General features: G+C 39.0%; 1 protein-coding gene across 4 annotated transcripts in view; it reads right to left on the reverse strand.

Moving 5' to 3' along the window:
* USP47 (ubiquitin specific peptidase 47) overlaps positions 1–27535 on the reverse strand; it is a 50516-nt gene that overhangs the window by 20663 nt on the left and 2318 nt on the right. For 2 of the 4 annotated variants that reach the window (XM_084208500.1, XM_084208498.1), the window contains exons 2-9: positions 15544–15603; positions 12283–12486; positions 11332–11448; positions 10084–10222; positions 8458–8554; positions 7822–7967; positions 6940–7019; positions 5993–6142 (exon numbers count right to left, since the gene is read on the reverse strand). In XM_084208500.1, the coding sequence (XP_084064626.1) occupies positions 5993–6142; positions 6940–7019; positions 7822–7967; positions 8458–8554; positions 10084–10222; positions 11332–11448; positions 12283–12486; positions 15544–15603 (993 nt within the window). The remainder of the gene's footprint in view (positions 1–5992; positions 6143–6939; positions 7020–7821; positions 7968–8457; positions 8555–10083; positions 10223–11331; positions 11449–12282; positions 12487–15543; positions 15604–27535) is intronic. The other 2 variants (XM_084208499.1, XM_084208497.1) reach the window with 2 other exon arrangements.

Consider the following 27535-nt stretch of genomic DNA (forward strand, 5'->3'; position numbering starts at 1 on the left):
AATAAAAACACGTTGCCCCATTTTTAAAGAGTGTTTACTATGCAAGTATAAATTTACAATGAGATTACAAACACATATAAATAATTCATTTAAATCTACCACCAAAATTTGATTGACAAACTTTGGTACAGACACAATATTTAGGTAAGCATGACCAGAAATCAACATTTCTACCCAGTAAAATCACAATTACTGTTAACTGTATCTCATACAGTATTTGATCAATCCCAACTGTCTTCGATTCAATAGTTACATTTACTCCTGTTACCTTGCACATCACATTTAGTCATTTAGTCATGTCTGTAAAGCCATCTGCTGTGAAAATGAGCTTATTTTTAAACCCTGCCTTGTCCTTGTTCTCCCAGAATTTTGAGATGGTTCTTCTGCATTTCTAAAGGAGTTTTTCTCAAGAGATCCAATCTGATATTTAGATGGGGAAAGAGGAAGTGGCAGAAAAAAAATGTTACTCAGTTTCTCAGTGCCCTGCATGAAGATAACCTTAGTCCTGTTCTACCAAGGGTCAGGAAACTACATTTGAAGATCCTATTTTTAAGTGAAAGCTGGGGAAAGGACAGAGGGAAGAGTATTTGAGTTTTGCTCCCAAAGGAGTGAGAATCAGGTAAGGTCATCTCCTATAAAGACAGAAGTAGTTTCCTACCTAAACCTTATCAGGCAACGAAGCAGTAACTGGAATTTGTTTTCTGACAGCTGCCTAGTATGGGGTCGTTCAAAACTCCACAAGTTCTGTCACTAATGCTTACACCCAGGACTTCAATGGTTTCTATTTTGCTCCTCCCTACAGCAATCAATATTCAAAATACAACCAAACTGATTGTTATTCCTTTCCCTAACACAATTTGCAGCAATGACACTGCACATTAAGGTGTAAGTACTTGAGAACACACTTGTTCAAACAGAATTCACTAAGAGTGTTGAGATGGGTTCACTAAAGAATTTTATCCAGATATTTTCAAAGTTAAAACCTATAACCCAGTCAGCTTGCAAGCCAATAGGCTCCAGGTTTCTGAACTCCAAGTAGAAGCCAAAAGTTCTTTGTTCAGCCATGGAGGTGAAAACAAATGCAACTTGCAACAGCATTTTTAAAGTCATCACGTGTTAATGAAGGTCTGTTTCCCTGAAGAGTAAGTAAGAAGGGGCTTAACTGGGCAGAGTGAACTCAGCAGTCATAACATGGCTGGCAAAGAACCTACAACTGGTATCTAAATTGTGTTTTTGGCAAATCCCACTTTGGGAACAAATTAAGGATATGCCAAGTTCTTCACAAAAGCCCCCAGTTCTTCCCTCCTCCCTTCTTTCTTTCCAAGAATGGAGGCAAGCAGCAAGAACAACAAAGCAAGTATTTTCCAAAAGCTCTGTTGCTATTCTAGGAGAAATGACTTTTAAAAAGTGGACACCATTCCAGGTGACAACTATCCACAAATGAAAGACCTGCCAAACTCCATAAAACAACTGTACAGTGAAGGCAGTCATCTCAATTTCCCATTTTCTGAGCCAGCCAGAAAGGCTTTTGAACAGCCTGAAATCACAGCTCTTGGGCACTCTCCAGACATGTGAAAACCTTTCAGAGTCTGAACTGAAGTGCTGTCTATGTCTTTACTTCCTAAACGCTACAGAAACTGAGTTGCTTTTTACTCCAGGGCCACAGACAGCTAGTGTTTAGTAAGATTATGTACTGAAATGTGAGCAATCTCATTCTAAAAAGTAAGAAAAAAGATTAAACAAGTTAGAACCTGCTTAAAAAGAAAGCAGAAGAAATGCATTGCTGTATTTTGACTATTATTCACAACTATTTCAGTGAAAGCACAAAAGTTAATGGCCAACACAGAAAACATGAATCAGAAAACATCACATAATGACATCATAGTCAGTGACAGAACTGTCTTGTGAGCCAAATGCCAGTTAAGGCAAGAAAAACGTTTTTCAAGTGTAAAAAAAAAATTGCAGCTCATGTATCAATGCGAATACAAATGGGAATATATGGAGGATGGGACATAAATTATTGTGTAATGTTTATGTAGACTCGTGATGTGCAATTTAACAAGGAAACACCCTACAAATTTTTACATAAGGCAAGAAGTGATGATGCTTTAGGCTCCTGAGAAGGCAATGAAGCATCATTACATAATTCGAGGTTTCACTGCTTAGCACACGTAGTGAGCTGTGCTTTGAAGGGCCTGATTGAAGCTCCTGGGACCTCCATTACTTTTGGGCTGTATATACAGCCTGTATTTTTCAATCCTTGGATAATGACCATTGCTGCTCCCCAAACTGACTCTCTTGCCTCTTACATAACCTTTACACCAAGATTAGTTCTGCTGATTAGGAGGTTTCTTAATACAATTCCTGCATTAAGGAGTTCCTGATTCAGTGAATCCCAATTCACTGCTCTCTGCTCTGACAGTTCACTCAGCAAAACCAGGGACAAAGCTGCCAAGCTGCACAGCCTTTCTCAGCACACAGTCCCTGCCCGGCAGTGCCACCAGAAGCTAGTGTTACCTCAGGAGTTACCTTCAACGTGGCAGCTGTTATCTACCCTTGGAGTCACTGAGCATTTCCAAAATCCCCTACACACACACTTCAAAATAAAGCCTAAGTGATCAAGCTACAGATTAGGGTGACAAAAGCTATTTAAACTTCTTTCTAGTTCAAAGAATCAAAAGAACAATACAGGCTGAAAGAAATTTCTGGAGATCATCTGATCCTAATCACTTGTTCAAGTCAGGTCAAACTTTAAGCATATTGCTCAGAGCCTTGTCCAGCCAAGTTCTGAGTTTATCCAGTTTTTAATATTCTGAGATTTCTATCACTTAGCACACTAAAATGCTGTAACAATTCAACCTAATTATTGCCTGTCTTAATAGAGGCACTGCAGAGAACTTTCCCCCCATAAAAATGCATTATGATCTAGTCAGCAGTCTGACAAGTGCCATACTGCAAGCATTTGTAAATGTGTAAATTTGTAAAACTTGTGAATAGGAGCAGCAGGACCTTTATGAAGCCTTACACAACAAATGACATTTAAGCAGAACTGCTGTTGGAAAAAGCTAGAAACTAACTGCCATCTCAGGTTTTCAGAGCTCATCAGTTTGCCTGTGCTCAAAGAGTATGTTCAATGAAAAATACAAGACCTCGTTGTTACTGATCTAGCCTTAAAAACAAAAAGGAATTATCACATCATCCATATTCTGCCTTCAACAGTTTGGCAAGGACACCACCAAGTAAGTTCACATGAAGTTCAAAGTAATTTCTGCCCTAAGAAGGACTACTTGTACATATACTTACACTCTCAAAAGAAAAGCTATGGTACAAAAGACCTTGAAAACTAACAATACTTAACAAAACACAACTGCATTGGCTACACCTCCAGAATACTTAGATCATTACTAGTTTTCTGGTATTGTAAATCAACTCTCACTGTTTTAGTATCATAATTTCAGCATCACTGCTAGTTTCCAGTTGCGTCCTTCTCTCCACTGTTCATCCTGCAAAATATTTTTTTTTTACTGCAAAACTTTTCAGCTTATGCCTAGTGCTGTTAAATTCAGAAAGAGACTAGTACCTACAAAAATCAGAAGGCAAATTGTTGCTCCTGTTTACTTTCCTGAAACAAGCCAAATGTTTTTATGCCCACATTTCTACTGGCCTCAAGAAAAGCCTGATTCAGGGCTTTTTTTACACCATACCCTTGAACAATGCAGATTACATTAAGTGTTTTTTCAGAAGCCATCTTGAGTCACACACACACTGACAACATCTCAATGCCCCAGAGCTGCCCTAGTGAGTTTGCAGCTACGCTACATGGAGTTGAGGGAAAGAGTGGGAAATCAGAAAAATTCCAAATGCAAACCTTAAGACCACACTGAAGAATTTCACAATTAGTTCACAGTAAGAAATAAAGAAAGCGTGACGTTATCCCACCCAGTTCTTCAAGGTCCCCATGCATTGAGAAGTAATACACGTATAAATTAATGCAACATTTCAAGTATCTGCATTTCTTTGGCAATACACAATGTCAAACAGTGGGATAATGCCCTTTAAATAGCATTCTACAGATTAACCTTATTCAAGGCTCATCCATCCATTCTCTCTTATTAGAAAGTAATGGAAAATCACTTACCTCTAACTAGAGTTCTTTGAAGGTAGTATCCTCCTTAGATCCCCTATCTTGGGTTGTGTCGCCTGCTGCAAGTTCCCTCAGGAGCTGACTAGCAAGGTCTAAAAAGTTTTACATTCCCTTCCATAAGCCCTATTAGCGCATGTGTGAAGTTTTTGATCTCTCAGACCCTTTTGCCTACCCCTACTAAACCACATCATCTATGGATCAATGGAGGATACTACCTTCAGAGAATTCCATTTAGAAACAGGCGATTTTTCCCTTCTCCAAAAGCAAGTATCCTCCATATCTCCCCACTGCTGCAGACTACAGAACTAAAAATTACATCTGCTATAGATCATACATATGCAGGGAGGAGAATCAACTGAATGTAATCAGAATAGGAATTTAAAAAGCTCAAAAATTGAAGCATCAATACAAGTTGCAACCATGTAAGTTTGTGTAACAAAAAATCTTAAAACTACACTCCTCTATCAAGTAAACCCAGTAAATGCTGACTGAAAGGAAAAATATCATATACTGTTAAGAGTAATCTGATCTTTAAGCCTTATTCAAGTTTTTGTTTTTACAAATAGACAAAGTCTTTTTTAGGCATTGCATTACAGACTTGTCCATTGAAGAAAAAAACCTTTCCATTTGAGACATATAATGCATTGTTAAATGCAGAATTAAACTATATGAACTGAATTTTTCATTATTTTTACTATATGATAAAAATCTAATTACTGAATAAAAATTACAACAAATAAAATTTAGTTCAGGGCATACTGCTAGAAATTAGGGTTAAAAGGTGAAAAGGGAAGCCATCTGTATAAAATATCAATCTGTATTAAGACAGCTTCAATTAGCTGGACAGTTTCAGAAAATTTTGATGCAATCTTAAGAAGAATTTGAAGGACATTACTAACTTGAATTCTTTTTCCAAGATCAATCTCCCTCACCTTTACTACTTCTCAATATTGGTATTTAAAGTTTCAAAGTATGAAGTACTTTGAAGCTATACTGCAGTTTAAATTCACTCTAAAAATTCTTAACAGAATCACTGTTAGGAAAAATACTTAATGTTTAATAAACAAGCCAATTACACAAGTGTTTGTTTAAAACAAACTTTACTGAAAGACTTGTTTGATTTATTCTTATTCTTCCTCACACCTCCATCCATAATATACTGTGGAATTTCACCGTTTGTAATACTTTTTTTTCAGGATGGAAAAACTCAAACAAAAGAACTTCCACAGATTTACTAAGCAATAGTTATGCTTGCCAGCATCAGTAAAGCTGGAGCAAAAGAGACTACAAACATTGACGTAGAATAAGATTTTTGAATCATCCTCAAATTGCTTATTAAAAGGATGTGGTATCTAAGAAGTGACCTTTAAAAAGCACAGCAACAACATGGCAGTTAAAGTAAAAATTTTATGTCAATGTCCTGTTCTTTCACTAAAACTTTCAATAAAGCTATGAAAATTTAGCAGATGTGCCAGTAAAAAAACCAACCCAAATAAAACTCTGTGATCTCATAAAAATCTCTCAAATAAATGCTGAAGATTTTATCAGGAAGAAAATAACTGATTACTGCAGCCCTAAGGCAATGAAGTTGCATTTCCCATCCCCTTATACATGCACCAGTAGGACTCATTGAAGGGCAAAAGAAAAAAAAACCAAAACAAAAAATAAACCAAAAAGGCAAAAAAAAGAAAAATCTTCTAGAACTTGCTAGCTGGTTCACTGCACAAAGACGAACACCCCAAGATGGAGCATCTAGGATGATACTTACCAGGGAACCAATTCTACCACTGGGGCATTATGTATTCTATGTGTGTATGGATGCACTATTAGGACCATAATAGTACACACCACGCTAGCAAACGCCTGGCTGGAGCCATAGGGCCGGATGACCAGAGGGATATCCAGGTACGTGTCGATTCTCCAGCCTTCGTAGCCACACTCCAGGCACCTCACATAGTCCTTCAGTTTGCCTTGGTACAGTTGATTTATAAGATCAGCCTGAAACAGACAGATGCAGCAACAGGGATTTTTTTAAAAATTACCAATACCGTATTTCTTTGGTTTTACAAGAAAATACTTTTATGTCAATTAAAGTCTTACTTGCACGGCTACACATTTAAAATACCATTCCCCAGCAGGACATCCATCTCCTGAATTCTTACTTTCCCCTGCCTAAAACATGTATCAAACAAAAGTTTCAGTGTCCTTTATGGTCATGTCTAAAGTGACTACAAAAGCACCAAAGTGAATTTTAAAATGAGCCTGATCTTGCAGACATTGTTAACAGACTGACCCTGCAGTCCTTTCCTGTGTTTCCAGAGACAATTTACCAATTACTCCTATTTACCAAAACTGGCCTGCAAGAAGGTGGCCATTTATCAGAATGTATCCTGTGCCAGGAATATATTCTTAACTTTCTCCTGCATTAAGAAGAGAGAGCTTGAGCTTCTAGAGGCCACAACAAAGCCTAATAAATACTGACAGCAAGGAAGTTATTGTAGGAGTTACACAGTCACTTTCTGTGCTTCAAATAAAGACTGAGTATAATATTCCAGAGTGCAGAATATTCCACTTTTAATTGGGAGAGGAAAACAGATGCAACACACCCTTCAAAGTCATACATCACAGTAGCTTAACTATCAGGAATTATCAAGGAACCAGAAAACTGGAAACTAACACAAATTTTCAATAACCTGGTATTTAAAATTAAGTAAATGATTTTTACAATCATTAGAAACCCCAACAGATGCCCACAATACTATACCACTGAATGAAGACAGTTTTTCCAAGCTTACCTGCTCCGTTTGCTTCCATTTCTGCTCCAAAGCATCAAACATGACTCTACAAAGCTCCTGCACATCATGCTGCTGCCATGCTGTTAGAAATTGAAGGTATTATTAGTTAAAACAGGAGATGTTGTGAGTCCCAATACTGGCTGCAGCCTGAGAATGCTTCCTAAGAAACTATTCATTAGTTCAAGTGTGTACCTACACTACTACCTATTCACTGCTGGGCCAGTGTTCAATTCTACAGGCAGCTGCCTCTCAATGTAAGCCAGAAAAATAAGCAACCAGCTTGCTCACTACGTTTGCACATAAACAAGAACTGTGTACACAAGCAAGAACATCTGAAAAATACAGAACTGCTAATGTACCCTGCTACAAAACAAACTGTTTCTGATTTCTGTCTCACTTCGCACCGATTCTCCAAAACCCAACTTCCACTTCTCATCATCATGTACTAACAGAAAACTCAACAGGTTATGGAGCAAAATTACCCCACACAAATGTAAAAAAGACACACACAGTGCTTGATTTGAAGTAGACAATACTATGGGTAACTCCAGAAATGCAACATGGGCATTTGACATTCAAAGCAAAAGCAAGTTTCCTAGAAAGCATTACTTTTTTAGAAACCTTTTACATGCGTAATGACAGTTTAATTACAAAAAAATAATGCTTTTTACTTTAACAGCCTAAAACTCACAGATGTCATTTATTTAACAATCAAACACACTGCACAACAAAGTATCCATGTAGGCTATATTGTTTCCACTGAAAAAGTCGATCCTATTAATTACTCTTACTTACTCTGATGTTTTCCCCCATGAACAACAGTTTAGCCCCTAGCAGGCAGCAGCTGAAGCAACCCACAGCAGATTAACAGCTGCACATTACCTTCACTACTGTCCCATCCAAAACTCCGTGTAACATCTGTTGTTTCAATTGCCCTTTTTTTGCTGGTCTGCAGTAAAACAAACAGTCTTTGAAGCTGGTAGGGGATACTCCTCTCAGGATCCTCTTCAGATTCCTCAAATTCCCACCTATTTGGAACACAAGATATTTGACAAATAAAACCTGCTTTGAAAACATTACTCAAAAAGGCATTAAATCAACATTTACTATATCTCAGGTCTGCCATGTCACAGCTTAACTGCAGCTCTCTTTCTTGGGAGAAGTCAAATGCAGTTGCTTTCCATTTCTGCAGTAAGTGGCAATGATACTCTTCAAATATATAAACATAAAACCAAAAATTTTGAAGACATTCACTGTACAGACATGAACTGCACTTAGCATCAAATTTAACTTTCAGTTTGATGTTTTCAAGATTCTTTAAAAAGCATCCATACTACAACCAGTAACTTATATTTTATGGAAAAGCTGAAGCTTTTAAGCAGATATAATTTATAAGTCCATCCAGCTTGACTTTCATTATGATTTCCAGTATCCAATTTTGACAGGTGGAATTCCAAAGGGTCTCCTACCAATATGAACCAGCACAAATTTAAGAAGTTGTTGATTCTATATACTCACTTATACAATGCATTTCTAAATTCAGGAGTCATGAAAAGTGTTTGCAGAAGGCTGTTCAAGTAGCAAGTCATTGCTTGATTTACCAGCCCCACATAACCTAAAAATATGAGAATAATGAGATGGAAATAATGCAAAAAGATGGCACATCATTCAAGAGTTAAAACACTTGACAAGAAAACAATTCTGTGATAGTGTTTAAGAACTGCATTCATCTGTTGTTATTTATTGTTATTTACACTATAAATGAAGGGAATGTTACAATTTCTGAAAGCAACAGAGAATAATAGTTCTCCTGAATGACAGGAAGCTGTTTTTTTGATCACATTAAAAAGCAGTATTTAATGCTGAATACTACACTAATGGGGATGTAGGTAAGTATAAAAAATAGCAGATTTAAATATTTTACAGAATAAACTAGAATTTTCTAAGAATCAATTGTGTATCAGCTTGCTTATTGCTTTATGTCTGCTAAAAGTATCCTAGTAATAATGTTATTATAATTTGTATCTGCACTGGTTTTATTATTGTTTTCAAATCAGATATAAAAAAAGTAAATCCCAAGCGCCCACACAACACTACTATTCTAAACCCTTCCCCCTTAAATAACTACTTAAAAAAACTAACTGAACTACTAAACCACTGTCATTTTTACTAGCTGAAAATGAAATTATTTACTTATATTAATCTAAGCTGTAATGTTACGATTTTCTCCAAAATATGCAATATTAGCAACAACTGATATGCAAGGAGCATATCCTGAAGCATGGTACAATAAAAGAGTTAAAAATGCCTGTTTAAACTCTGAAAATTCTTGGGAAAAAAATAATCTCAGTACCATACTAGTAATGAAAAGGCAGCTACTTCACACACAGGCATTTTCTGTGAAGAGACTGAATCAGAACATTAGTACTTTATTTATTACTCTGCACTATATAAATCATCTTTTCAGTTTAATTAAATGAAAAAAAAGGCAGATAAACTTCATTATTTGCCAAAAAAACCTCAAACAGGTGAAGAAGTAGTGCAACAGAGCATCAGCTTTGCGGCTGCTCAGCACCTTTACCCTCCTCCCAGCTGCAATATGCGTCTCCTCCTGCCTTGCAGGGCAGCTCACAGAACCCAGGGCACTCCCCTCCCCAGGAGGGGCTGCTGGCTGTGGGATGCAGGAGGAGCCTCACCAAGAGGGGAAGCCTCCTCTCCCTGGAGGCAGGGAAACCTGCAGCCCCTGGCAGGAATTCCAAGGCCAAGCAGAGATGTGGCAGGAGCCCCTCCAGGAACAGGGTATCCAGTCCTCCTTCAGCTGGGAGTGAACACAGCTGGAGCTGGGCTGATCCAAGCCTGAATATGAATATGAACTAGGGATGAGCAGCACACCAGCAAAGGAGGACCCTGACAGAGTCTGAATTACGCTGTCCCAGGGAAGGAAAGGATGGAACACAGTTCTTCCATTTCTAAAGTGATGGGAGAATACCATAAAAAAACATGAATAAAAAAATGTAGCAGTGATGTGGGTATTTTTAAAATAAATTGCAGTTTATTAAAAAAAAAATCTTGAGGTGCTGCTATTTGAAAATGTGCTAAAATAATTACAAACCAGCATTGCCTTTACAAGAGAGAACAAAATACCTGTCTCTGATTTGCTCAGGACTGAAGAATAAGAATAGCTTTGACTGACATAGTCATGGGTGCATCCAATGGAGCCTTCTCTTGGAAGGGGGCCTATAAATCTCTCCTGTGCACCATCCTCTGCAGTACCTGACTCCTCCTGGAAACACAAACACGCCCATGGTGTGCACAATTAGACAACACATTTTTACTGAAGTACCTACAAGATCTACTTTTCTCTCGCGGCTAAGAAACCAATATTGCAAGACACATTACACAAGTTTTTCAACATTGCAGATACACAGTGTAACTTCAGTTCTGCCTTCCAAATTCTCAATTCCCTTGACACATTGTTCTTTAGCACTGACAGAAGGGTCCTTTGGAACATTGCACAACCAAATATGCTATTACAATGTACACAATAAGCAAGTTGGCAATTTAGCATCTCCTGTGCCTCAAGTTTTCTGCGCTGCAATATAGAATAAGATTTTTTCCAGACACACAAATTTCACTCCATTACTCTTAAATTCTGATCTTGGGCACAATTATTTACACATGGGGGTTTTTCCCCCTTTTTCAGGTAAATAAATTCCCCAACAAAGGCTAAGTAAGCCAGCATTATGCTGATACAAGAGCTTAGTAATAGATCTTAATATATCACTAATCTATCTAATCCTTGATTTGAGGATATTGCAGCTGTGTGCATCATGTATTTGAGAAACAGAAAATTCTGAAGTATTTGTTATGGCAAAGAGTGGCTTCTAGCAACTCTACCCACTGTTGTATTTATTTATTTATTTATTTATTCATTCATTTTTCCCTAAAGATATATGTGGAAGCAGCTCACTGATGTCAATGCAGGGCTGCCATTTCTGAGAATTCTGCCAGAAAGGCTGAACATTGCTTTCAAATACCCAGAGGAAAGGGATTGGATATATGATTAAACATGTATTGTTAAGACTTATCTCTGAATGTGTCAAAGATTAATTAATTATATAACCTTAGAAAATTGCTTGCAGCAAACACCACATAAATATTGATGAGCATGAACAGAATGACAGCAAATCATTACTAATGGAATTGGTCCCACTCAGGAGAAATGTGAATATAGATGTAAATACAGTCAAAGTCTGTTGAGAAGGTTCCCAAAGAAGCTCAGGATTAAATATTCAGCCCAGTTTTATTTCATGTTCTGATCTTACACAAGCACTACAAAGTATACACACCTCTCCCACAACACGGACTTATGTAGCTGAGTGAAGATTTTACCTGCATTACATGAGGCTGCTCACCATCCTTGTCTGTCAAATGCAGAAAGTTCTTCTTCCCTGGCTCAAAACCAGCATCAAGAATGGTTTTGTCACTGTTCTGATCTATTACAGTCTGCTAAAAAACAACAGAAACAACACTTTTTAGAAACAGATCTATGTGCCATTAAGAGATTCCATCAAAGTACATTGCTTGATGTGGTTGCTGACACAGTAAGACCACATGAAAATAAATAATTATCCAGTAAACAAAACACACATCATCAGTAAATAACTTGGGAACAGTTTAAGAAACATTACAGTCTAATGCAGTTAGTTAATCTTAACAGCTGGCTGATCTATTCAGGAGTCAGACACCAGTCTGTAAGCTTCTTGTGAACATCACATTATCCAGTGTCCTCTATAGCATGCACACACTTTTTTTCTTTAAAAGAAGAAAGAAAAAATTACTTTCAGCAGGCATAAACATGACCTGAAATAAACTAATGTCTATTTCTTAACAAATCTTAGAAAGTTTTCTAGGTGCATCTATAGAAATAATATTAACTAAAATCAAAACTGATTTAGGAGTGATATAAATTTTTTTTAAAATATATTCAGATAGGTCTAAGAAACATCAGGACTCACTACACAACATGCTGCTGCTGAAAAGAAAACATTTCTCAAACAAGACTACAGGAAATTGACACTTTATCCTTGTATTATTATTAAAAATACATACTGATAACAAAAACTAATATTGCATCTGAATGATCATATTGGTTTTTGTTTAATGATTAAACAGATGTATCATTAAAGAGCACACTTTGAGACTAAAATTCAGCCAAATCAACACAGTGCCATCAGCACAAAACGTTACAGGAATTAAAGAGCACCACGCAACACAGAGGGAGGTGTTCTGCACTGTGAAGTGCTTGCTGCCCAGAGGAAGCAGCAAGCTCAGCTGCCCTACCGTGTCAGTGGCACTGTCTCCACTGCCCCACATCAAATCAAAGGAGCCGTTCACGTAGCCCACTTTGGCAGCCACGTCTGCAAAGAGCCGTCGGAGTGGGGTGGAGGCGGGCAGGTTCAGGGTGACGCGCTCGTTCACCGTCCTGGAATTCGTGGTGTCCTGGATTATGCACAGCACCCTGGGCTCCTCAGCAGCACATTCAGCCTGCAACGACGGCACACAGCAATTCAGGAGCAAAAGTAGGAATGTTTAGGAGTTTAACTGAAAAATCAAAACGAGACTTCACCAATAAAATGTAGTATACTTTTAAAAACTAAGGGTCCTAAAAACTGGACTTTATTTTCTGAAGAGAGCGTGAGAAAATGAAGAACCTTCCAGTTTTGAAAAATCTATAAAAACAAACTTCATTTTTATAGAACAAGAAGGAATTTGTTCTGGTGTGGGGACAGAGAAACCGCTCAGGTTCCACACAGAATTCCAGCTAGCAAGCGGATAGGAGACTCCTTCAAAATCAGGAACAGACTTCCAAGTCATCACTTCCAGCTTTGACACAATCATAAATCCTGCTGAGGCAGAATATACCTTTTGTGACTTTCAGGAATGCAACCCAGAAAATGTGCAAGCTTCCAAGCAACCTTGGAAGCCGACCACTAAACAAAAAGTTTCATAATCAAGCCACCAACTTCCTACTAACTCCACGGCTGTGTGAGGAACAGCAGGAACAAACTAAGAAAATTAGCACTGACAAATGGCTACTGGACAAAGTAAAGAGAGTTTAAATAGAAACTTCAAGGTATCTGAATCACAACAATAATGATCTGGAATGAAAGTGGTAATGGAATAACAATAAAAGTTTCTGGACCCAGGTAAGTCAAGTAAAACCAGTATTTTTCCAACACTGAAAACAAAGCAAGTCAAAAATCTAAGCACAATCAATTAATCATCTTCATTATCCAAAACTGTAGAACAAGAATAACTGATATTTAAATACACATCTCATGGGAAAGGGTCAGGTAAGTAAAAGGAATTAGCCCTTCAGGGACTCAGCCTTTTCAAGCTGTAACACACAGAAGCATTAGTAATGCATTGTCAGAGCACCCAAATCTCAGTCCATGGCTGAAGGCCACAGCATCCAAAAATGCAAAAAACCACATGCGGCGCTATCACCATTCTCAGTGGATAAGAACAACAAAAGGCAATCATTACATTCATGCTCAAACTCTCAGCCACACCACAAGCAGATTCTAGGGAACAGAGAACTACAAAGCAGATTTGAACATCTCCAGAACCCCCAGTATTTCTACACCACCAGCCTTAAAACACAGATGAGCACCACCAAAGTGGTACAGCCACTTTTGAGAGCTCTCACATCACCAAACCCTTGGAAAAGGAACACAGACATTCCAGCTGATGCCTTCATTCCAGGGGACTGCAAGATCTGCTGGAAGTGCTCACATAGGGATAGAATAAAATGTTGGCTGACTAGAGCATCTATTCCTATCAGCATCACAAAAAAGTTGTTACAGGAAGGCAAATAAAACCACCCTCCACCCAATCTGTATGACCTTAGTTTGCTTTTGATTGGGATCTTTTTTAAAGACTTTGGAGTCCAATTTCTTTAGGTTTATTAAATGAAGTATCCTGTGTGGAAACCTTCATTAACTGCACGCTCAAAAAGATTCAAAGCATTATTTGCAGCAAATCTGTAACACTGAATACATTTGATCTTTATGGGAGAATTTTACATTTATGAACTACTTTCCAAGAAGACACACAAAACTAAACCTGAAACATTAACCACACATTAAGAAAAAAGTCAGAGAATTTTGACATATTATATCCTCACTTCCATCTACAGCACCCACAGAGACACACAGGGCTGTATTTAAGTAGAATAAAATTAAATTTCACCAGTGATTTCTTCTTCTGGGCTCTTCCCTTAAAATTTCCCAGCACAGCATCTTTTTTATTTTGTTGGTAGTTTTCTGGGTTTTTTTTTTTTTTTTGCTGAAGAAGCAAGTTTTCTCATTCACTGTGTGGTTAGGAAAGAGAAGGTAAAGCCTGTTCAGTGGTCTTTTTTTGATTTTTTTGGTTTTTGTGAAGGTGAGCAGCAGCTAAGACCCAGCAAACTTGTAAGATCAACCCATACTCATATGCAGGTGCCTCAGGAATGGTAAAGGTTTGCTCTGGGTGGGAGCCCACCCTCCTCCATAGAACCCTGCAGGGGGGTCAGGAGGCATTCACTACTATTCATACAGGATCATCTCAGAAAACAGAAGTGAATTTGGATTTAATTATCCCCACGCTGATTTTGTATTGATGCTGTACTTGATGTAACTGTGTACAATCATGCCATGAGCAGTTCTCCACTGGAGACTCAGTCCCTTGTGCCACTGCCTTTACATAACCAACGCTGACTCGCCCCCTCCCTGCAGGAGCTCCCTGGGAAGGGAACTCCTCCCACTCCACTTTCCCTGGTACCCTGGATGGTGAATCAGTTGTGACTTGCATTAGAGTTGCTACTGAAAATAATTAGGCACAGTATCTGAGGGATGGAAATAACATTAAGGGAACAAATTACAGACAATTACAGAAGATTTGCTGGTTGGGTTGCTGGATGTGGCACATCACACAAATCCTCCCTTTCTTCTTCACAGATGTAATTCTGACAGACTGAACTGCTTTAACTCAGGGTCACTACAGCAAAGGTATTAAGCTGTCATTCATTCACACTGTCACCACTTCAAGTCATTAGTAGTAAATAGATAAAGCAAAAATAACCTCAGCCCGACTCTACTCATGAAGAGCATTCACACACACCAGCTGAACTAGGTGACAACAATGCAACACCTCGTCTGGGGCTACTTTACTACAGAAATAGTGTGAACAGCAAGACTGGCCAGTGATAGATCCCTCAGCTATTCTGACAGGCTGTTTTCAAACCAAATCCACAACAGGAGCACAGAAATTAATTTAAACCATTACATAATGTGATATAAGAGCAAAACAATTCCTTTTTTTAATGCAGAGATAGAGACAGACAAAGCCTCACACACCAGTGTAAAAGCATATCAATACATACTCACTTTGAAGCTACCATTAAGACTGAAATGAATATGTACATCATCTTTGTATTTAAGAACATGCACAGAGTTTAGTGTCAATAGCTCATGCTCATGTTAAAATAAACAGAAGCTACAGCATCATGCTGCCACTATATTTCTTGGTTATCGTTTTATAAAGCTGATTTCATCTGTCTACCTGTGAAAACTTCTTCTTCATTTCAGCAAAGATACTTTGTCTGCAACTCCAAAACATATCCTACAGTATATAAAAACAAAATTAGCAAGTCATAATAACTGAAAGTTGTAAATTTTATTTTATACTATTAAAAAATAACATTACTGAGTTTGGAGACACCATTAACAGAGTAACTCAAGAAGGAATAGCCTATTTTAATATTTAAATTCTCATAGGAGCAGTGTTACAATGTCAGTTAAGTTGCAATACAGAGACTACTCTCATAAAGAAAGAAGTGAATGGATCAGAAAATGTAAATAACAATTCAAGATATAAATTCACATTAACACTTTCCTTGATTATCTTTAAAACATGCCACTGACATTGGTAAATATTTTACCTGAAATGGTTCAAGGGTAGAATTAGCATATAACCCTGTAGTTCAGTTTATTAATGTATTTATAAATTATGAAGCTGTCCAGTTTCATTTGAAACTGTTCTTTGCTGTGTGAATTATTTCCTGTAGGGAAGTTTTATTATTATGAACCCATTTTTAAGCATGCAGCTGAAGGCAGTAAAGAGATGAAGTTACTGATTTTACTCCTACCACTCTTAAAAAAAGCCTGCCTTGGTATTTCTGATGTATCATCAAAAATTCAACAACAAACATTAACTGCACAAAATTGTTTTCTGACTAAACATCAAATTAACCAGTTTCTGAATTTCACTTGATGCACTTTGTATTTCTCCAGAAAGGAAAAACAGGAAGTGAGAATGAAGATGCCCATAACATCACTGATCTTTTCTAAATTCCTTCAACTGTGCCCTCGGTAAAGATTACCAAAACAAAAATCACTGACACGATCTTTACTGACGTGCCCTGTTTGCCCCACCAAATGACCTACAAAAATAGCCCAAATTAGACTATTGCATTTAATTTCCCAGCAGGATGACACATAAGGCAAGATTTTTTTCTTCACATACTGAACTGAAGCTCCAGTTTGGAAGTTTTAATATGACAAGACTGTATCTAGCAGTTTCCTTTACACACCAGTCTGTAATTTCAGATTTGAGAGATTTCAGATTTAAATCACACAATTTAAATGTTTTGCTGCCTACTGGATTTACCTGCTCTTAATCAAAAGCCACATACATTTTGTTAAAATGACCCAAAGGTTAATGGAGTCCCAGAACCACAAATATGAAACTGCTGATTTGTAGTATTATCATTGTTATCAAATACATTGCCCCGTGTCAAGGACTTAATTAAGACTTCCAATTTTCCTCCTAATCAGGGACTCCAAAGAACCCTGATTTCAGCCTGAATTCCTTCTCTCCAGAGACTGGCAAGCTAAGTCTGGTACACACAGGGACACATGTAATTTTGTAGTGTGCTATTTGACTTGGTGCGCTCAGTGGAGGGTGGAAGGGGGGACAGGCTCCACGGATCACCTGCAGAGAACTATCTACAGGTTCCTTATTTTATAAAAATATTCTTGTGCTGGGTTCTCAGCTCTTGTTTGTTCAGTTAAGGTCTGCTGGAAGATTTTCAAGAGGTACTTCACTAAACAAATTCCATGTAACAGATCAAACAAATCAGATTTATAAATTATACTGTTTATATGATGTTCAGAAATTTCAGAAGTAACTGAGAGCTTCTCTAACAAGACAAATCACAAGTCACAGAATCACAAAGCCATTTAGGTTGGAAAAGACTTCCAAGATCACTGAGTCCAACCTTTAACTGACCATTACCATGTCAACTAGACCAGGGCACCAAGCGCCACATCCAGTTGTTTCATGACCACCTCCAGAGATGGGGACTCCCCCACCTCCCTGGGCAGCCCCTCCCAACGCCGGACAATCCTTTCTGTGAAGAAATTCCTGCTGATGTCCAGCCTGAACCTCCCCTGATGCAGCTTGAGGCCGTGTCCTCTCATCCTGTCACCGGCTGCCTGGGAGCAGAGGCCGATCCCCACCTGGCTCCAGCCTCCTGTCAGGCAGTTCTGGAGAGAGATAAAGTCACCCCCGAGAGATAAAGCACCCCCTTTGCTCCAGGCTGAACACCCCCAGCTCCCTCAACTGCTTCTCACAGGGCTTTTACCCTCCAGACCCTCCCAGCTCCACTGCCCTTCTCTGGATCCATTCCAGCTCCTCAGTGTCCTTCTGGAACTGCGGGGCCCAGAACTGGACACAGCACTCGAGGTGTGGCCTCACCAGTGCCCAGCACAGAGGGACAGCCACTGCCCTGCTCCTGCTGGCCACACTGTTGCTGATACGGGCCAGGGTGGCATGGGCCATCTGTTTACTCAAATACTCCAAATAAACTCTATAATAACCACTAGTGCAATTCTACATTTTACAAAAAAGCTCCTCTCAGCATGGAAACATAATTAAGGTACAATTAAAAGACCAAAGGTCTTCTATAGAGTTGCTTAATTTTACCCTGATAAAAGTTATTCTGGAATGCACCAAGCCAATTACTTATTACACCTCACAAAATCAATAGGCAATTAATTACACAGCTCAAGGCTTTCAAATTAACACACACACTATTCACAGGCAAATGCAGAAACACATTTCTGCCTTTTCCTCATAAGAAGTAAGAGCAGCTACTCAGGTAGCAAGCACATCTATCCAGGACTTGGGAGAAGTCCTCAAAGCTCATGCTCAAAGTTCCATGCTGCTACTTTGCCAAAGTGTGACACAGTACACCAGTGGCTTAGGAAAACACATTGCAGACCCTCAACTGCATAAGGACCTAAAGAGCAAATGCAGACTGTTAATTAAGGCTGTAATTCACAAAATCATCCTACGATTATTTTAGTACAGAAGTCTTCTCAGGCTAATATTTTGGTCAACAAATACTTGAAATTGGAATTTCAACTGTTAACTTTAATTTTAAAAAAATATTGAAACACCGACACTTTCATCCCAAGTCACTCCATCTTGCTGAGGGTGGGAATCCTGCAGGATGGAGAGCATCCTAAGCAAGTCTGCTGATGACAGTAAGCTGTGTGGTGCTGTCAACATGCTGGATGGAAAAGATGCCATCCTGAGGGACACTGACAGCCTGAGAGGTGGGGCTGTGTGACCCTGATGAATTTCAACAAAGCAAAGTGCAAGGTCCTACACCTGAGTTGGGACAATGCCAAACACACCTAGAGGCTGTGCAGAGAAGTGATTGAAAGCAGCCCTGAGGAAGAGGACTGGGTGGTGATGGCTGATGAAAAACTTACCATGAGCCAGCAGTGTGAGCTAGCAGCCCAGAAAGCCAAAAGTATCCTGAGTTGCATCAAATGGAGAGTGACCAGCAGGGCAGGGGAGGGGATCCTCCTTCTCCACTCTGCCCTCGTGATCCCCCAGCCCAAGTGCTGGGGACGTTTCTGGTGCCCACAGCATGAGGAGGACAGGGACTGTTGGAGCAAGTCCAGAGCAGGGACATGAAGTTGATAAGGGGACTTGGGTACCTCCCCTACAAAGACAGGCTGACAGAGCTGGGGCTGTTCAGCCTGGAGAAGAGAAAGTTGCACAAAGACCTCACAGCAGTACCTGAAGGGCATACAAGGAAGCCAGAGAGCAGCTGTTCACCAGGAACTATAGTGGCAAGACAAGGAGTAATGGGTTCACATTGAAAGGGCAAATTTAGACTACATATATGGAAGAAATTGTTTACATGAGTGTGGTGAGGCACTGGCACAGTTTACCCAGGGAAGCTGTGGAATGCCCCATCCCTGGAAGTGTTCACAGCCAGACCGGATGGGGTCCAGAGTGACCAGCTCTAGTGGAAGGTGTCCCTGCCCACGGCAGGGGGGTGGATCTAGATGATATTAAAGGTCCCTCCCAACCCACACCATTCTATGGCCCTATACACTGCTCCATTTCTAGAAAGGTGATGATGATGAACCTGCATGTACAAGATTTCTGACTATTAGACCAGACTTAAAAAAGACTCTTTACAATAGGAACATGCAATCAACACACAGGTCTGACCTGGGTGGACATTCTTAAGAGGGCCATGCTACACAAGAATTCACACCCCATATAACTTTCTAAAACATATTTCATCTTTCTTCCATGAAAGATCTGCACCTGCAAGTTGCAAAGCATAAAGCATGTTGTTGCACTGAAGCAATTCAAGCTGTATTTCTGTATATACAAAGGCAGCATTGTTATTAGTGCCATCTGCAAGACAGACATTGCTTTGACCATATAGGTTCTGTATTTGTTGAAAATAAAGGAACAATAAAAATAGAGTGTTACTAGATCTGTCACAACAACAATCAAATGTACAACTGCAGTGGTTTTAACACTGCATTTAGATGTGCCTTGCTATTTTTCAGCCTTGAATCACTGAGTTAATTAAAATTCCATAGCAGCATTTCACTATTTTAATTCCTGCTTCATTTTTACAAAATTACTTTCAAAGATTGAAAGGAAAACCTAAAGCTAAAGTCAAACTTCATACAGATTCTACCCAATAATTCCAAATTCCAGGTCAAGAGTTGACCCAATGGACGCATGAAATTTTACTGCCAAGTAAATTTAGTGGCCTATTGAGACTTAAAAGGATCACCACTAGAGAAGACTCTACATGTCCACATCCTGTAAATAATTCTAACAAATCACTGCAGTACAGAGGAAAGACAAAGAGATCAGTAGCAAGCAGCAGACATCAAGCTCACATTCACAGAATTACTTGGATGATTAAGCCTAAGAAAGCAATTCTCAAACCTAATGTAGTTTCAGCAACTTCAGACTCCCATATGAAGTGCACATAACTGACTACTGCCAGCCACATCACTGCTGAGCAAACTCTGGATGCACATTCCAGGTCTGTGTAAATGACTGGATGCACATTTCCAGCAATTACAAGGATAAGTGAAATCCGGGACCTTCAATGACACACAAGTAATCTGCATTTGTACCTTTTACTTCTGAAGTATAATCCCATAGTTGAAACAAGCTTCTGTTCAGCCAAACCATTGTTAGTGTCTGAATGTTTCTTTCTCTCTCAGCAACGACCAAATACTATCAAATCAGCTCCTTGAGAACCCACAACCATAATTTAGGAATTTTCCCACCCAAGAAGTTCAATCCATTAAATGCCACACTGGATACATGTTGATAGAACTGCTTCCTGCAGAAAATGCAAAGATCAAAGCTCTTCCCAATAGACAGCAAATAAGGGGAGAACAGTCTGAGAGCACTGGGGTACCATTTCCACCCATTCCCACCATTTCCTCTTTTTCTACCCTGTGCTTTTGAACCACAGACTCCAGAGAGTCTTTACAACCTACCACTCCCTTTTACCCTCAGCAGAGCTACTCATGCTACATGGTTTTTTCCAAGCCCAAGGAAGTTCTTTTCAGAGGTTAACTTCCCTGGTACAGCCAGGTAAGAAGGGTCCCTTCCCTGGGAGGCGAACAGAGGGTGATAAAGGTCCTCATAATGAAGGAGGCATTGAGCAGATGGTCTCAGACTCACATCAGGCTCTATTTTAGAGGAAAGAAGCACCTTCTTTTTGAAATACAGGTTACTAAACTAATCTTGTCAGAGCACTGAGGTGTTTGTTACGCAACACAGGTGCTTTGCCACAGCCCAGTCTCAGTTAATGAGAGAACAGTGCAATTAGAATCCTGTTACAAATGCCTGAATCAAAACACTTAAAAAGACGTATTTTATAGCACACTTGTGGCAAACTGAATACACTTTTTAAAACACAGATCCCAGGAGGTCTTAAACAGAGTAATTTTGAGCTGTTAACTTGATATATGGTGTGTTGGAATGTTTCGTGAAGAAAAAAAGAATTCTGAACAACCTTTAGACATAATCCTTTAATCTTGAATCTGACTGATTTCGAAGCATCAGGTTTGTGAGTACCTCAACAACATACTGTATCCTCACCTTTGAATTCTTCATTATACCTGGGGAGACTTCAAGCAAAATCCAACGACATTTTGAAGCTAGTGAAACTAAACAGATGTCTTCTGTCTCTTTACAAGCAAGGAAAAAGACTGCTTCACAACAAGCCTAAAATACAACAAAACTCAAGAATATATATCTTGACTCTGACCATTTTCCTACTAATTGGACCTTTATCTCCTTCCTGGTTTGCTGGTGGGCTTTCAGAGGAGTTAACAATACCAGCAGAGGAGCAGTAGCAGTATTTTAAATGCATGTATTATATGCAATAGCGCTTACATCACTAATACCAACACCACCTGGACATAACTGCAACCTTCTGTGGCATCCTAAGAGACTGCAATGAGACCCTCCATCCTTAGGTAGGAGACTGTAAATGGCAGTGCTGCTCACAGGACCAGAGCAGTAACTCTTTGGAAAGGCCTAGAAGAGCAGAAAAAGTCACCACTGTGGCACTGCCATTGCTCCCACCTGCACAGCACACTTGCTGTGTCGGCCAGCTGCTGTGGGTACAGGGTAACTGCTGCAGGTCCCATGGGGCAGCTGGGCCACACTGACACCATGGCCCTCGGTACATCCCATGGGACAGCTGGGCCACACTGACACCATGGCCTGGGAACATCCCAGGGGGCAGCTGGGCCACGCTGACACCATGGCCTGGGAACATCCCATGGGGCAGCTGGGCCACACTGACACCATGGCCCTGGGCACATCCCAGGGGACAGCTGGGCCACACTGACACCCATGCTAAATGAACCCTACAAATGCTCTCCCTATGGGGCATGACCCAGTTCAGGTGGGAGGTACAAAATCAGTTCTGTAACAGAGCCTCTGTGATCTTGTTCCCTTTGGAAAACAGGGTCTATGTTTTACTCTCTTCTCTGTCTTGTGTAGATTATTATTGCTTTCAAAGGCACCTTCTCAGAAATGCTTCCTTAGTAACAAAATTTTAGCTAAAAAAACTTGGAAGTGCCACCTCACCGAATCAGCTGCATGCCAGCTGTCAACTGTCACTCCTGGAAAATGCACAGGGACAAATTATTTTTATAATACATACACACTTCAAAGTCTACTATTTCCAACTTTCCAAACATGTCCAAAAATAACCCTATGCCTCAGAAATAAAGAGTGTGTTATGAAGCTAGTGTTTCCCTTTGAGAGTTTGTTCTCGCTGCTGTGTATTACGGGTCATTAGTAAAAAACACTAACAAAAGAATAGGAGTGACAAAAAAAGTTGGGATGGGGCCAGGAATAAGTAGAAGCCTGGAGGTTGTTCCAAAGACTATAGAAAAAGATTTAGTGTAAGGGGACACATGTCTTGGGAGAGCTGAACTAGAGACCAAAAGATCCACTTTTCAGTTTTACAGAAGCTATTTTTCATATTTAAAGTAAGACTTTAAATATGTCTTACTAAGGACATCCTGAAGAACCAGTCTTCTTACACTTATCTCCTTATGGTCCTTTAAATATAGTAAATTAAGGTGATTCAAGATTAATTACTTCCCTTAAAAAAAAGTCAAACAAAGCAGCTGTCAAAAACAAAAGAGTGCAAATATTTCCTGATCATACCTGCAGATCACACAAGAACAAAGTTTTCTTCATGGGTAACAAAGAATAGTTTAAATATCTATAGCTAACTCTTAACCACTAGACATTGTATTTCACTCTCTTATTCTTAAAAGTTTTAATTTCAGCTGATCCTATTTTCTTTCCTCTGACCCAAAGCTGCTGAACTTGCAAAGGGTTTTGTAACCACACTAAAATAATTGTGAGAATTAAATGTCAATGAAGTTCTCTACATTCACAAAGTATCTGCCAGGCTCTCTACATTTATTACAGTACAACCTTTACAGTCAGATCTGAAACAGCCTCATTTTTACACAACTTCCTTTGCTTGTAACTTCTCTCCACCTTTCTAATCAGCATGCTCCTTGGTTTTCCTTAAAAAACAAAACCCATAAAAGCTAAAAACGGGGAAATGAGAATACCACAAGACACTTACTACACTTTTATATATTGCTTGATACTTGCAACATTTGTCTCCTACTGAGAGTCACAGAAATAGTGGATGAACTAGCCCTTCATTTCTTCAAGTATGAATTTTATGGAAACATTCTCCTTTGCTGCTCCTATTCTGAAGAACTTTTTGCTGGATTGAATTACAAATGCAACATTAGCATAAAAACAAATTAAGAGTCTGAGCAAAACAAGTACTCAAGAGTTTTCTCTTCATGGAGAATTTTGAAATGAAAGTTTACTTCCCTACAAAATCACCAACAGACATATATGATAAAAAATTAAAATCCTATACAGTTCAGACATTAAAACGTGACTACAGGCAAAGTTTTTAATTCTTTAACAGCTCTCTAATTTTAAGCTGTCCAGCTTCTGTTGGGGAAAGAAGATAGAAACTGAACTGTAAGGTGTGTTAGCAGGCCTTCTTTGTGCAGCTCTCTGGGAATTCTGCACAGAACGAGGGATCCAGCTCAGAATGGAAGTACCTGGGCATAAACTCTGCCTGCTGCCACTGCCCCCAAGGGCTGCAGGGAGAACACAGAACTCTGGAGCAATGCCCCTACAGAAGGAACAGGGATGACAATGCACATGTGAGAAAGGATCTAGACAATTTTTCCATATATAAACTGATGAACAACAAAAAAAAGGTACAACAGAAGAGTTTCTGTATCTGCTGTTTTTTCTTTTCCTTCACTGCTGCTGCTCTCAAACCAATACCTACACAAATCAGTGAGCATGGCCGCCTTCCATTCCTTTAGCTCCTGTAGCACGCTGCCAAATTTCTTCAGAAAATCCTATTTACGTGTTCAGACATTATTTACTGGGAAAACTTTCACACTATATCAAACATATTTCTCATGAAGCTCCAAAACCAGAACATTCACCAATCCTCAGGAATTCAGGCACACTTGCTCATGTTACTGAGGCAGCTTTCAGCACACGTGCTTACTGAGGAGCTACACCTGAACTGCAGCACGATACCCAGCTCTAAGCTATTCAGAGAAATGCCAATCTAAAAATAATCTGTTGCCATTTTTCAGAAGCACCTAAAGCATCCTTGTGATCACAATCCCAACAATTATATTGAATCAAATGATCTGTACCAATTTCACCCCTTAGTATTTTTAGAACATGCACAACATCCTTTTTAGAAATTATTTCATCTGCCAATGCTGTGCAAGAGCATTTGCTCAGTGCAAGATGATTACATGCCAAGCATTGCAAAAACCAAAGAAAATAAAAATCCCAGCATTTCACAGTGCCTGAAACTGTGGTCAAGTTCAATGTGATTTTATCAGAGCTCCACAAAAAAAAAATTCTGTGACTTACTGGAATTCACAATTATCAGTTCTTTAGTAACTAGTGGCATTGTTTTGTGAATATTTCATTCAAGACAAGAAAAATAACAAGATGCTAAATGACAGCCCACCCAAAGGTACGCCACATTTAATCTTAAGGGCAAAGCGTAAAATAGCAGCTTTAAATGTTCACAAAGGAATTAAAATCTTTTTCAAACTGGATAAAAGGCTGATTATGTACATGTAACTCAATCACTCCATTTTCTACAAACATAGCTTTTACCTTTATTCTCTTAGATAAAACTCAACATATTTTCAAACACAACACAAAGAGTGAAGCTGTGAATATTTATGAACATATGAACATTTATGAATATATATGAACATTTGTACATAATATAGTGCATTACAGTACCAGCTGTAATGTACTGGGGGGGAAAGGTTTAGAACAAAACCCTTCCCCCAATCCCATTTAATTCTAACAGAAATTCTGACAAGACTGAAACATGTAATTCAAAGGTAGCACAAATTCAAGGTACTGGTTTATTTCAGTAAACCACCACAAATTTTCATCTTACATTCTATCAGAAAAAGAGGCAGCACAATAATAATTTTAATCACTGTGTGTGTGTTTGTACAACTAATATTTTAAAACTATAATGCAAGGCTGTCTTGATTATATCCACAGGTTTTAAAAAGAACAGAAAATGGTACAAAAAAAAAAATTAAGGTTCATACTTTCACTACTGATGTTTTGATTCTGAAATTTTAATCACCAGTGATGCACAAAACAGTAATGACATAAAATGGCATTTATTGTTTGTGATGTTGTTCAAAATGTATCACTTCAGGGAAAAAAAAAAAAAAAAAAAGAAGTAGTATTTAGTTATTTAGTTGTCAGATTATTCTCCTGAGTACTAACTTCCGCCAGCAGCATTTCCAGTCTGAGGCTCCAGTACCAAGTGGTGCCCATCAGGCAGCTGGTACCTCTTAGGCAAAAACATTTCATCAGATGATCTAGAGGTGCTGATACTTCATTATCCTGATCATCTTTCTACGCTGCAGATTAAACACCCAATGATAGCAAGGGAAAGTAAACGCTAACTGGGAAGCCCAATGGCTGGAAAAAAGCAGGGAAAGCTCTTGAATTCTACTCCAAGCTTTATTCACCACACTCAATACCTACATGAACATCATTCAGAAAGTGTCTGTTTGCAAGGAACAAATTATTTGGTGGACTTCCACGTGGATTTTCTGTTTGTTTCCTAAATTTGATTTCCAAAACACCTTCTCAGTCAATGAATTAGTCAGTTTCTCTAGTTGTCACAATCATTCCTTTATGTTTTCTAATGGAGCACATGAGAAGGAGGAAAAACTGATAAATTATGCAAGCTGTAGCCACTTGTAGAATCTTTTGATACATGGGAATGAAAAAACAAGGATGTCATCAGCATTGAAAAGAACACCATCCTTTACTAAAGAGAATTGCAAAATATCTTAATCAGATTCCTGCTCCTCTAATGAGGAAGTCAGAATGATATCCATCAAGAGACACATCTGATTTGTTCCGTGCAGATGATTAAAATGGATTCATTAGTGGAGGGATGAAAAGACAGTAGCGAGCTGGGCGAGAACTCACAGCACCTTGCTCGATTTAATGGCAGAAAGTATATATTTATTTATATATTTATTTCTTCTGACAGGTGTACTTTAGATAGTTCATGCCAGAACATGTTGAAAAAGCATCTGCACAGCATTTATTTAATCAGTAGCACAAACACTTCAAAAACCTCATAGCAGAACACACTTCTCATATTTTGACCAATACTCAGTAAGTTCTCACACATCTTGATTTTCAAGATAAATCTTTGTAAAGTTCACTTATATTACCAGTAAATGCACATACAGGGATTCTCACTGCCCCCACCATAGGGAATTGCTGGTCATACTATTGCAGGAACAGCTGCGAAAGCATTAGGCAGCCATAGGGATGCAAGAATGAACTTACTAAGTACCTGTACAGCCCAGGCAGGTACTAAAAAACCTTTATGCAAAAAGAAATCCCAGCACTGATTAATTAGAAACTGCTTTCATACAGCTCTTCCAAAGGAAAAAGAACTTTGTCCCAAAGTTATGCACAAGAGAAAATAACAAGGCCCTGATTACTTGGACTTCAGAGACGCAGCTGAAACTATGCAATGTCCAAAAGAAAACCTTTCATAAAAGACTAATAAAAGATGAACCTTTGCATCCACTTTGTATCCATGAAAACATAGCACTACTTACAAAACCGAATGAAAAAAATCCTAGCAATTCTACTTTGCAAACAGTAACCTGAGCTCCTGTTGATATACAAAAATATGGATAAAAACACAAATTGAAGATTAATAATCAACTTAATACCCATCCTTCCACTCCACCACACACAGACTGGTAGTGTTAGACACACCTCCTACCACTTATCTACCAAGGCATCACTAACTTGTAGACAAGAACCAAAATCCTTTTCCCATCCACCACTTTGGATGATTAGTCATTCCCTAAACCAGCCTAAAGCGAACATCATTACATTTCTTCTCATTCCTTGACACTGGAATGCCAAGGCAAATCTGGCTGCGTGCTCATCCTCAGCAGATGCTGGTTCAGAGCCCAGCTGAAGTCTCTGAAGCAGCACAGACAGCGAGCTGCACAAGTGATACCACCAGCCCACCAGGAAGGGACAAAACCATCAACTGTTGTGCTCCTTTATCCATCCCTGGAGGGCACAGCTGAAA

This window comes from Fringilla coelebs (assembly GCF_963513975.1).
Source record: "Fringilla coelebs genome assembly, chromosome: 6".
Classification (NCBI taxonomy): Eukaryota; Metazoa; Chordata; class Aves; order Passeriformes; family Fringillidae; genus Fringilla; species Fringilla coelebs.